The sequence below is a fragment of the Manis javanica genome, chromosome 5 (assembly GCF_040802235.1).
Source record: "Manis javanica isolate MJ-LG chromosome 5, MJ_LKY, whole genome shotgun sequence".
NCBI classification, from domain to species: Eukaryota; Metazoa; Chordata; class Mammalia; order Pholidota; family Manidae; genus Manis; species Manis javanica.
In genome coordinates, this window is record NC_133160.1 from 21,858,862 (window position 1) to 21,871,426 (window position 12,565).

The 12,565-nt window shown below is 44.4% G+C and overlaps 1 protein-coding gene across 1 annotated transcript in view; it reads right to left on the minus strand.

The window, feature by feature from the left end:
• The window catches only part of MMP24 (matrix metallopeptidase 24), a 40,383-nt gene extending 34,790 nt beyond the window's left edge, over positions 1-5,593 (minus strand). Inside the window, exon 1 of the mRNA XM_037012724.2 lies at positions 5,355-5,593. Within this exon, the coding sequence (XP_036868619.1) occupies positions 5,355-5,582 (228 nt within the window). The 5' untranslated portion in view covers positions 5,583-5,593. The remainder of the gene's footprint in view (positions 1-5,354) is intronic.
• Positions 5,594-12,565: the final 6,972 nt, after the last annotated feature.

The following is a 12,565-nucleotide window of genomic DNA, read 5'->3' on the forward strand; positions in this document are numbered from 1 at the left end:
AAACTCTCTCAGCTGGGGAGGGCCAGAGCTGGGATTCACAAATTTTATATATACACTATTTCCTAAAACAGGTATGCAGACCTAAGTTATGCTAGGAAAAAAGTAAAGGCATCCAGGGCAGGGGCCAGCAACCAGAACAGCTCAGGAGGAGGCCCCATTCTCTCTACACCTTCAACACAGCTCTGAGCTGGTCACTTCTCTGCTCAGAAACCTTTAATAACTCCCTCAGCTGTTGGATAAAAGCCAGGTTCACAATCTGCTTTCAGCCTCCCTTTCCAGGCTCTTCTTCTCATGCACTCTTACTGAAAATAGCAAGTAACCCCAGGTGCATCAAATTATCTACTATTTCCTAAAAAGGCCAGGCACTTTTGTGGAGCCTTGGTTCATGGTTTTACTTCTGTCTGGACTGCCCCACTCACTATACTCCATCCTTCTTCTCCCTCAAAGGTTCATCTCTGATACTAACCTTCTTCCTAAAACATTCTCTGACTTCCCCAGCCTCAGCTGTGAACCTCATCTCCTCCCACCTTGGTGCTCCTCAGACCTTGTTTATACCTCTAGCATGCATTCATTTATAATTCAAAGAAGGTACTGACTTGTGTGTGCCAAGCACTATTGAAAGAAATTGGTGGGGGACACACACAGTAAAATCAATTTAAAAGCATTTATCAAGTGTCTAAAATGTACCAGGCACCGTGTTAGGTACTGAGGAGACATTGGCTGCAGTTTATTAAGAATTGGTTCCTCTTATTTTGAGTTCAAACTATACCATGTTATATGGTATAGCCTAGGAAAGGCTAGGCATTTCCTAAGATTAGTCTCTTTGGTACAATTATAATTTGCTTTTCTTTGCTCTAAAACTACCTCTTTCAAGGACTAGAGTGGAACATATCTGAAAGTAGAAAATATGGGCTAAATCCAGAACAGGACAGTTTAGTGAAGAGAGGAAAGCATTTTAGACCAAGGACAGAAAATCCAACTTCTGGTCTTTGTGTTCCTTTTTATTAGCTACATATGGTTCCCTGGACAAGATGGGAACAAGTCACATCATCTCTCTGAGTCTCCATTTGCTCATTTATAAAATGAGGACAATATCTTCCTTATCTATGTCATGGTGGTATTGCCAGGATCAAATGGAGCCCCATATGTGAAAGCATCTGGAAAGAGCAAAGCACCTTACAGATATGAGGTTCTTAAAGTAATAGGGAGAGCCACAGTAATAATAAAAGAAAACGAATTTAAAATACACCAGACTAGATAGGTTAAAAAAAAAAAAGGAAGAACTTCCTAACAGTGAGATTTTTTTTTCTTTCAGGCAAGAATGAAGATAAATTGTGGGATATGATCATATTGAAATAAATTTTTGACTTGGGAATCTTCATAGGCCTACCTCACCCCCTAGACTCATTCAGGGCTCTAATTTTTGTTGACTACAGGTGCAAACCAGAGACTGTTCTCCATCTGCCCAGAGCAGATCCCCTAAAACTGGTCTAGAGGGCATCTGTCATATGCTGGGTCCCAGAAGTCACGCTTTCATTCATGTGGCCTGTGCTGATTGGCTTGTCTCTTTTTGCCTATGCTGATCTTCCTCAGAATCAAATTGGAAACTAGGTGGGCCAAAACACTATTTGTGGGGCATTCTACTCAGCTAGTAATAAGAGAAAGAGATGCTTAAACAAACTAAACACAGGAAGCCAATTAGACAATCATTGGGACCCCCTGATGCACAAAATACAAAACAAAGACTCAAGGAAGCAAAGGAGAAAACAGAATGAATTTTTTTGTCTTTTGTCTTTTGGTAATAAAAGATCAATGACAGGAAATCAAAAGCCCAAGATAGTGAAAATGCTGTCATCTTAGAAGTTAGGAGACCAGGGAAAAGTTCTAGTTCTGAATCACCTTCTATCAAATTTAGTGTCCCAGGGCAACTCATGGCAAGTCAAGAAGTGCCTATTAAGTATTAGTGTGTGCTTATTTAGTGGTCTCTAAGGTCACGGCCACCTCTCAATTCCACGCTATTGTATGTCACTGCCATTAGGTGACAACCTACACAACAGGTATGAAAGAGCCCGAGGTGAGAAGCGGTGGGACCACTGCCAAAAGGAATAACCTCTATTTTCAATCAAGGAAGGACAGGTCAATGAGTCCTATGCCTAAGACGGGTTTTAGAAGGGACCTTGAGACTCACATGCCCATAAGCATCTATATCAGATCCATGTAACTTTTGGCATAAAGGATAAAGAGTAAAATCAATAAATGCTTATAGGGAGTAATTAATGATGAGCATTGAGAGTTAGAGACTGTGTTAGATCCAAAATACAAAGTGTTTTGGTTGGGGAAGGCCTTGCCTAAGAATCACAACTCCCCCTACCCTCCCAAAATAATGTCTAAATATTTTTAAAAAGGTAAATGGCAAACTGGCTGGGCTGCCTTGAAATGTTCCCCTAAGAAGAGACACATAAATGACCAGAGAAGTAAGGCAAAGTTTTCTGGAGGAGCAAAGCTCGGGCTGAAATTTTAAGGAAAGGTTATGGGTGGATGGGTGGATCTACAGGTATAAATAGCATGTGTAGATGTCCAGAGAGAGATGGGTAGCTTAGGATAAAGGAGAGACAAGGTTGTCTGGAGTAAGAATGTGTAGGGATGAGCAGTGGGAAAGGCAGCGTTCTAGTAAGGAGGTAGGGTGGAGTCAGCTCCCCAGGCCTGGAAAGACAGAAAGAGGAGAAAGTAATATCACCTGCTGGAAAAGCAACAATATTTCTGTAAGTTTCAACCATGTGATTTACTGGTGTTAAAAGAAGGGATGATTAGGTGCAAACTGTTGAGAGAAGCAGTGGATGTAATTCACCTATCATTCAGAAAGTTTTGGAAAACTGTATTAGACATCGAAAATGGAGTCAATGTGGAATTAAGGGTGGTGTTTTTATCAGGGCCTGAGCACACTTAGAGATAGGAAACAGTAGGTGGAAATGAATGGTCACTTCTCTGAATGAAAAGAGATTAAGAGTACAGGAGCCCCAGGAGATCATGCTGGGACCTGGCTGATTTAAATTTTTTATAAGTAATCCAGAAGAAGTAGAACAAAGTGAAAATTTCAGGACTACAGATAATATTAAGCCCTTTCAGGCAAGGAAATGCTCTGCCAAAAGAGAGAGAGAGGGTGCAAGAGCTGAAGGAAGGCTCTGAGTGGGATGCAAAATAGCAGATAAACGTCAATGTGGGGAGATGTAAGGTAATGCATGCTAATAAAAACAATCCACATGTAGGGTGTTGGGTTCCAGGCTATCAGTTGACCCAGGAAAGGGATCGGGGAACTATTGCAGATTGTTTCCTAAAGGCACTGTCCTAATGTGTTGGGGTCGGGAAGGCTGACAAAAGGATAGGCAGAAGCAGAAAGGGATCTGAAAACCAATGAAGAAATCATCCTTCTGTTGTGCAAGACTACAGGGTTCCATTCTGGGGACAATGGGCAGGTTTAGACAGTCTATTGAAAATTAGGGCCCAAGGATATCTAGAAAAGGGTAACTACAATGACTCAGAGGCAGAATGTGCCTATTCTAGGGGTGGCCTGTCATAAGGGGATAACTTAAATGTGAAAAGACAAAGGCTAAGAGAGGTGGAATAATCAAAGCCTACAAAGCTGCTAAGGCTAAGAAGTGGGTACACATAACCTTTCCCCAAATTTTCATGGATTTACGTAAATGGCTTCCTCTAAATGCTTGGAATATTATAGGAATAAAAGGGTTCTGGAGTTGAGATTATATAGTCCTATCTCTTTATATTAAAGATAATAAAATTCAAGCCTGGAGAGGGCAAGGAAATGGCCCAAGGTCACAGAAAGCACCAGGGGCCAACATCAGACTAGAGCCCAGGCCTCCTAAATGGCAGTTCAGGGTCTTTCCACCTCATCCTGTGCACTCAGGAAGACTAAAGGGATCTTTCTTTTTATAGGATATAAACTCATGAGATGCATTACTTTCAGATATAATAAAGCTGAAAACACAAACAGGCTAGGGAAAGTTTCCACTAAAAGTCAATGAGCAAATATAAGGTCTTTGGAAGACAACTACCAACTCAAACTAAAGAGACTTTCTACACATTTCAGTTATTTTGGATCACATATCCCTTTGCAAGTCTGAAGAAATCTAGGTATCTCTCCTACAAAAACACATTTGCACATGACCAATACAATTTTGCACAAAATTTCATGCTGAGAGTCCCATGACCAATTAAGAATCTCTGTTCCTGCATATTTTTCTGAACTAACAGACTGCCTGCTTCAACAAACACACTCCATCTCTTAGGATAACTGTGGCAGTCACTTTGATTTTCCTCAGCAAAAAAATGTCCCAACAATGTCCCAACATCACTTATTAAAATTGCAGATCTCCAGGTTGAAATAAACCAGAGAAATTACCTATTCCAATTACCCCTTCTTTACTCCTATCATATAGAATAATGTCATAGTTAAAAATGTGGAGACTAGAGTCAGCCTGCCTAGGTCAGAATCCCAACTCCATCACTCACTATCTGTGTGACCTTGGGCAGTTACTTAAGCTCTCTGAATTTATATCGTCACCTGTAAAATGGGATTAGAATTACAACTATCTCATAGTTATGAGGATTAAATAATTCATATAAAACATACAGCGAGTGCTCAGTAAATGCTAGCCGACATTATTGTTATTATGCATATACCCATCCAATCCCCTCCTGGAGCTTTTGCTTGTACATGCCACTGATGAGTAGCTCACCACTTCCTAAGCTGGTTGAGCAGCTCCGATTGTTACAAACTTCTTCCTATATTGGGCTGAAATTTGTATCCTTGCAAACCCTACCCCCACCCGTTGGCCCTAATTCTGCCCTGTGGTGCCAAGCAGAGCAAGTCTATCCTTCCTCCACGTGACAGCGCTTCAGATATGAAGACAGCGATCGAGTCCTTCCCCCCCATCCCCCCCACGCCCCTACCTCCTCTCTTCTCCAGCTTGCACATCCTCGGTTTCTTCTCCCAACCCACAACAGACTGCCTGCGCTTACTATTTACTCCGATGCGTTGTACGGTTTTCCTCACACATAGTCATGCAGGCCACACGCCCCACCGCCACCACAGCAATTCCGACCCTCCAGCTCCGCCCCCCCGCTGCCCCTGTCCGCGGTGCTGAAGTGGCTCTGGCACCCCGCGGCCCTTTCCAGCCCCAGCCCTGGGCTCCTGGCCGGGCCCCAGGAGCGGACCCCGCAAGCCACCTCCGCGCCCCCGGCGGCGGGCGCGCCCAGCCCAAGCCCGACCCCGGCGCCGCTCCCCGCCCTGCCCGGAGGCCCCGAGCCCGCGTCCCGGCCCGGCGCCCCAGCCGCACCTGCCCGGCGAAGGGCGCCTCCGCCTCGGCCGCCAGCGCCGCCGCCGCCGGGTCCCCGGCCCCCGCCGCAGCCGCTGCCGCCGCCGCCGCCGCCCGCGCGGCGCCCGGGAGGCAGCAGAGCGCGGGCAGGAGCAGGAGCAGCCGCCCGGGGGCCCCCCAGCTGCTCCAGCGCCAGGCCCGGCCCGGCGGCGGCCCCGGCGCGGCGCGGCCGCCCCGGCTCCTCGGCATCCCCGCGGCGGGGCCCGGCCGCCCGGCTGCGATGGCGGCGGGGGCGGGGGCTCCGGCCGGGTCCTCCCGCTGCAGCCGCTGAGGAGCCGCCGAGTCACGGCGCCGCGGACACGCGCCCGGCCCGCCTGTCTTCGCCGCCGCCGCCGCCTCGACCGCCAGCGCGCCCCCGCCTCCGCGCGCCCCGCCCCGGAGGGGGGCGCGGGGGCAGCACCCAAGCGGGACCCGCGGGGGCGCCGGCTCCCCGCCGGCCCTGGGGCACTGGCCGAGGCGCAGCGCAGGGGAGGGGGTCGCAGAGGCCAAAAGAGCAGCTCTGCAGAAAGTGTCCAAAGGGGTGAGGCTGGAGGAGGGGTCTGGGGGCAGCCCCGAGGGAGGCGAAGAGGCTAAATAAACAGTCCCCGAGACAGCGTCACGTGACGGCCCGGGGGACAGGTCTACGCGGTCGAGGTCCAGAGCCGAAGCACTAACCCTGGGGAAGAGGGTCTGCGGGGTGGCACTGGGGAGGGGGCTCTGAGAGACAGCCCGGAGGGACTGAGGAGCGGCCCTCGGGTAATGGCGGGGTTGCAGGAGAAGGAGCTAAAGAAAGGACCCAGGAGGGGAGTGTGTGAGAGGGTGGCCCCGAAGAAGGGAGGACGGCGAGCGTGAGAAACTGAAGACTCGACCCGGGAGAGTTTGGTGGGGCCGGCCCAGCGACATTAGGTGAAATTAAGGTGAAGCTCATTCCCTTAACCCCCAGAGGGGGACAGATCAACCAGCTGGGAAGATCATCTTTTATCCAAAACAACCAATATTTATCGGATACTTTCTATATATATGTAGGGTTTTTGGCTGCTTGGGATACAAGAAAGAAAAAAAAGGTTGATTCCCTGAAATGTAGAGGTTTAGAGCTTGGAGAGAAAATACAAGTGCAAAGAAACAGGGCAGCAAACACTAAGTGTCAAAAAGGATACAGGCAGGTGCTCCAGAGGTCAGGGAGACTCCATGGGGGCCTCCAGGGGGTGTTCAGGACAGGTTTATGGAGGGGATGGGGCTCCAGCTGAGCCTTGAAGGGAAATGCAGAGGGAGTGCCAGGTAAGAAGATGAGGGTGTAGAGGATGTGGTTGGGGCAGTAGGTCAGTTTCTCTGGAGCGCAGGGTTCCTATAGGAAAGTGCTGGGAAGCGAGGGAAATTCTAAAAGACTGAATCCTAGGATAATGAATTTGGGAATGTATGTTCTGAATGGGAATGGTGTGTGTGTGGGGGAGTGGGGGGGGTGATCAAAGGGTTTTGGGTTTTTTTTGAGCAGGATGATGTGTGGAAAATGGCTTTTTATAGTTACCTGGTAATTGGAGGGGTGGAAAGGGAACAGGCTTTAGACTCAGACCTATGTTCCAATCTTGGCTCTGTTCTATTTTTATAAAATGACACTGATGTTATTGTATAAGTGCTATTTGCTGTAGGGATGAAGTGCCTGGCACTTAATAGATGTTAGTCCCCCTCCCAGAGCATAGAATAATGACCAGAGGAGGCAGAGATATTAGTTGGGAGACTATTACAATAGTCTAGGTATAAGGAAATAATAATAAACATATTTAATGCCAGTTATGTATGAAGCAACTACAGTCTGTCTTATATCTCATTTAACCCTCCTAAGTAAACCCTATGAAACAGATGCTATTATTACCCCAATTTAGGATAAAGAAGTAGAGGTTTTGAATAAGTTTGCCAAATTTGCGTGATTCACAAGTGGCAGAGCCGGAGCAGTCTGACATCAGAACCCACTTTTTTCTAGGATGGGCAAGGAAGAGACTTAAGAGACCCTGGGCAAGTAAGGAGAGGGAGTTTGGAGTGTTGGCAAGTCCAGAAAGATGGGTGGTGGTACCTTTACAGAAATGAAGTATCATAAGGAGGAACTGGCTTGAGAAAGGTGTCAGAGTTTTAAGTTTGTTGAAATTGAGATCCCTGAGATGGGTATAGGAATGAGTTCAGAAGAGGGTGGAGAATGAATATTTTGGAAACCTCCAATATGATAGTTGAAATGGAAAGATGAGTATAAAAGAGCAAAAGGCTGAGTGAGGGCCTTATGTTGAGACATACATATTCAGTTTAAAGAGTGGTCAGAAAGATTGAACAGTATATGGGAAAAGATTGTGCAGTATATGGGAAAGGGGAGAAGTGTTTCAAGGAGAGAGAGTGGGGTTGGCAATGTCAGGGAGGTCACAGAGACTGAAGCCTGTGTACACCTCATTGAACTGAACAGCTCACGGTCTTCTAGGGAGATAGAGACATAAGCAAATCATTGTGGTTACATGGTAAATTATGACTGAGGTGGAAACAAAGTGTTGTGGAAACACTGACAAAAGAGAAATGAACTGGACAAAGTTGGAAGATTTGGGAGGAGGTACATTCCAAAAGGAGGACGTAGTACATTCAGTGAGTGAAAGGGAACAGACTGGTCTGAGCTTCTTAAGGACAAGATCTGTCTTACTCATCTCCTTACTCCTAAAGCCAAATGTTCACTGAACCACTAATGATGATGTAAGGCTAAAGTGGTCCACAGCCAGCTACCAAGGATGGTGGACATAGATGGCAGTGGGATCAGTGATAAAGAAGGAAGAGGTTGATATAAGCAAATGGATGCTTATAAAATGTAACCCTAAGGTAGGTCCCTAGTAGGTAAGGTCTAGAGACCACTGTGAAGCTAGCCTAAGAAGTGGTTTAGAAGGCTTCAGAGTAATACCCTGAGATGGAATCACCAGTGCACTGGATTCTTTTTTCCTTTGTTCATGAAAAAGCACTGGATGGACTTAAGAGTCAGATAACCTGAATTCAGTATTGGCTGTCACTAATTTGAAGGGCATCCTCGGGCATTTGATTTCTTGTTGAACTTTGGTGTCCTCATTTGTAAAGTAAAACTAATGACTCTACCCTCCTCTTCATGAGGAGGTCCACATGATGATTGGGATTCATTTCTTAAATGAATGGTATAGTTAACTGAGCAGATGTTAGGAAAAACTTAAGTATTGGTAATCTTATCAAGAAGCGTTCTATCAGTACCAGAGCCTGCTGTAGGGAAACTGGAGCCCTCTCTTTCCTGCACCTCCTCTCTTAATTCTTTTCAACAAATACTTGTTAAATATCTTTTGGGTGCTAGGTGAGATGGGGATATGAAGAAGATTAAACTATAGCTGCTTCCTTTAGAAAGATGGTCAACCAGGGAGACAGACACTTATATAAATAGCAAGGAGATACCATAACAGGTACTCCAAGAGAGAAAAGAAAAATATTGAGTTCAGACAGGAGGGAACAACTAACTGTCTAGACATGACAGAAGGTGAGAGGGGCCTTGAATGCCCAGCAGGAATTTGCTGTGTAGAGTGGGAAGGGAACTGTATATATAAAGCACAAATATATATGAATCCCATACTAAGGAGTTTGGACTTCATGTTCTAGGCCAGCAGTCCTCCAAGTGTGGCCCAGACCTTTTCAGGGGGTCTGTGAGATCAAAACTATTTTCATAATAATACTAAAGCATTATCTTTATTTTTAACTCTCATTTTCTCATGAGCATAGTATATAGTTTTCCAGAGACTTTACAACAGAGTTCAGAAGTAGATATGAGAAGACAACTGTCTTCTATTAAGTCAGACATTAAACAGGTTTTCAAAAATGTAAAACAATGCCACTCTTCCCCATACATTTTTTTGTTTTGTTTTAGAAAATATAGTTATTTTTCACAGAAATGTTATTTATGTTAATAGGTTTATTATGTTATTTTTAATTAATATAAATATTTTTTAATTTCTCAGCTTTGATTTCGAGTGTGGTAATTATTGATAGATGTAACTCACATAAAAGCATTTTAGAGTCCTCAATAATTTTTAAGAGTATAAAGGGATTTTTGATACCAAAAGGTTTTAGAACACTGTTTTAGGCAGTAGAACCTCACTGAAGGGTTTTGAGTAAAGGAGTAATGTGATAACATTCCAACAAATTGACAAAATTTATTCACACCTCCTATGTGCCTGATGCTAACATAGAGCAGTAAACAGTTAAAATCAAACACTCTGCTTTACAGAACTCACATTATACTGGGTATAACAGACAATAACAAAATAATTAATATATATAGTATGTTAGATAGTAATAGCTATTGAGAAAAGCAGGGAGTTAGGATATAAAAGCTGAAAGGTGTGTGTGTGTGTGTGTGTGTGTGTGTGTGTGGTGAAGTTTTGGACAGGGTGGTCAGGAAAGGTCTTAGTAAGAAGGCAAGTTTTCATTAAAGACCTGAAGGAACGAGGGAATGGACCATGTGGTTACCTGGGAGGAATTAATTCAGGCAGAGGGAACAGCAAGTGAAAAAGCTCTGAGGCAGGATCATGCCTGGCATGTTTGAGGAACAGCATGGAGACCAGTGAGTGTTTAGTATGGAATAAGGGTGAGCATATTAGGAGATGAGGGGTTCTCTACCTGAGATAAAAAGCCAGTGGATGGTTTGAGAATAGACATCGTCGGACTTATCTTTAATAGAGCCACTTTGGTTGCTGTGCTGAGAATAGGTTGAAGAGCCATAAACAGAAAGGCCAGCTAGGAGGCTACTGCAGGGATCCAGGTGCAAGATGATGGTGGCCTGGGTCCAAGTGGGGATAGTGAGATAAAGTTGGTTTCTTGATAGATTTTGAAAGTAGAGTTGACAAAACATGGCAATAGATTGTATATGAAGTATGAGAAAAAGGAGTGAACACAAACCTTTTTGACCTAGGCAATTAGAAGAATGGATTTGCCATTAACTGATGTAAAGAAGGCTGCAGGAGGGACAGGTTTGAGGTGAAATATCAAGAATTTGGTTTTAGATCTATTAAGTGGGAGATGTCTATAAACACCCAAGTGGATGTGGCAAGTAGACTGTTTCATATGTGGGTCTAACTTCAGGAAAGAGGTCTAGACTGGATTATGAACTTGGAGCTTCTGAGAATAAACACACTATTTAAAAGCCAAGGGACCAGAAGAAATTACATGGGACATGAATGGAGGTAGAAAAGAAAAGAGTTTTGATGACTCATTTGTGGGGCAACTCTAACATTTGGAAGTGGGGAAAGTGAAGAGGAATCAGCAAAATATACCAAGAAGGAACAGGCAAAAAGGAAGAAAACGAGGAGAGGGAGGAATCTTGGAAGCTGAGTGAAGGAAGTGTAAGAGAGAGAGCAAACAACTATGTTAAATGATGCTTATGAATCAAATCATAAAAGATTAAGAAATGGTAATTGGATTAACCAATGTAGAGGTATTGGTGATCTTGAGAAGAGCATTTTTTGAGGTGGGTAGGGGACAAAATCAGATTGGAGTAAGTTCAAGAGAGAATTGTAGAGGAGTTGAAAATGTTGAGTACATATACCTTTTCCAAGGGTTTTGTTACAAAGGGAATAGAAAATGTGGCAACTAGAGGAAGAAATTGAATTGTAAGAGGGTTATTTGTCTGTTTTTAAGATGGGAGAAATAATGTTTAAATGCAAACTGAGAGTGGTCCAGAAAAGAGTGAGTCATCGATGCTGCAGAAGAGAGAGCAGGATTGCTGCAGCAACGACCTGAGTGGGCAAGTGTACCAGGGGAGAGGTTGGTATGACCTAGGATAATCCATCCGTAGTAAGAGGAAAGAAGAGGACTTACAAATTTGGTACCAGTGTGAAGAGATTAGAGAGGGAACTTATATTTTATTGTTTGCTTTTTGTCTAGCGTTGTGCTAGATGCTTTCCTCACAACAGTCCTTCACATAAGTGGGAGATGGATTATAAGGCTGTTGTAACAAGGCAAGAAAAGTTTAGAACTGAACTAAAGCTCCTGAAGTTTTCTTCCCTCCTAGCTCCGGCCCCAAATCACATTGGCTTCTCATCACAGATACCAGAACGTCTTCCATTTGGTGACAAAGATTCTTTGCTTGACCAAACTTTAACTAGGCTTCTGAACCTTCTCCTAGGCCTATCTGGGCACTTCATTGTAAAATCTAGTTTTAGCAAGAACCCTGCTGAGTCATTTTAACCAGAAATCCCACCCTTGATATCTGATCAGTTTCCTCAACCCCGACATTCCCCAGTGATGTTTCATCACCCTGGCCTAATTTCAGAAAGAATCCAGTTAGGTCAGTTTAGCTAGAACCCCCCTTCATCCCTGATGTTTCCTCTTAGTAATTTTTCATCCACAGTTCCTTGACTGTAAATTCCCATCGCCCATGCTGTATTTGGAGTTGAGCCTAATCTCTCCCTGACTGCAACATTCCATCACAGCCCTCCTATACCTATTGCAGAAGGCCCCCTCCCATGCACAAAGTCTTCCTTACCATGCTTTAACTACCATCATTGAACTGTTTTCCCTTTAACATTGGGTAGGAAAAAACTAACTTGCCAGTTTGACTGCAGGTAGAAATGTTTCCTTTTTATAGAAGGAAACAGTTAAGTGGTCACAAGAATCTGTAGCATTGGGAAACTCTTGGTGCTGGAAGGCCCTAAGCTTGAAGCCAGATGAAGTTACCCAAAAGGTAAGGACAAAAAGAAAACACAGGAATGGGGAACAGCGAAGTTTCTTAACTTCTCTTCTTCCTCTGAATTCCTATTGCAGTAGCTAACATTTAATGAGGGCTTATTATGTGGGAAGAGATTTATTTATATCACTTAATCCTCCCAACCATCCTATGAGGTGGATTCTAAGGAAAGGGTAGGAGGAGAAATGATTTACCCACTGACACATCTAGAAAACAGCAAAACCAGGAATAAAACCCAAGTGTCTGACACTAAAGCTTATGTCCTTAACTCCTTGTACTTTTGTTCATTCATTAATTACCTCAAAAATTCTGTAAACATTAATAAACAGCTATTCTGGAAGGTACTGTGACAAGTGAGACAGTCTTCTCAGCTAGGACCTGAGCATGTGTATGATGTGACAAATAACCACAACACATTACAATGCCCTGTGGGATTTCAGAGGCGGTGAGGTCACTCTGGCTGGGGAAAATG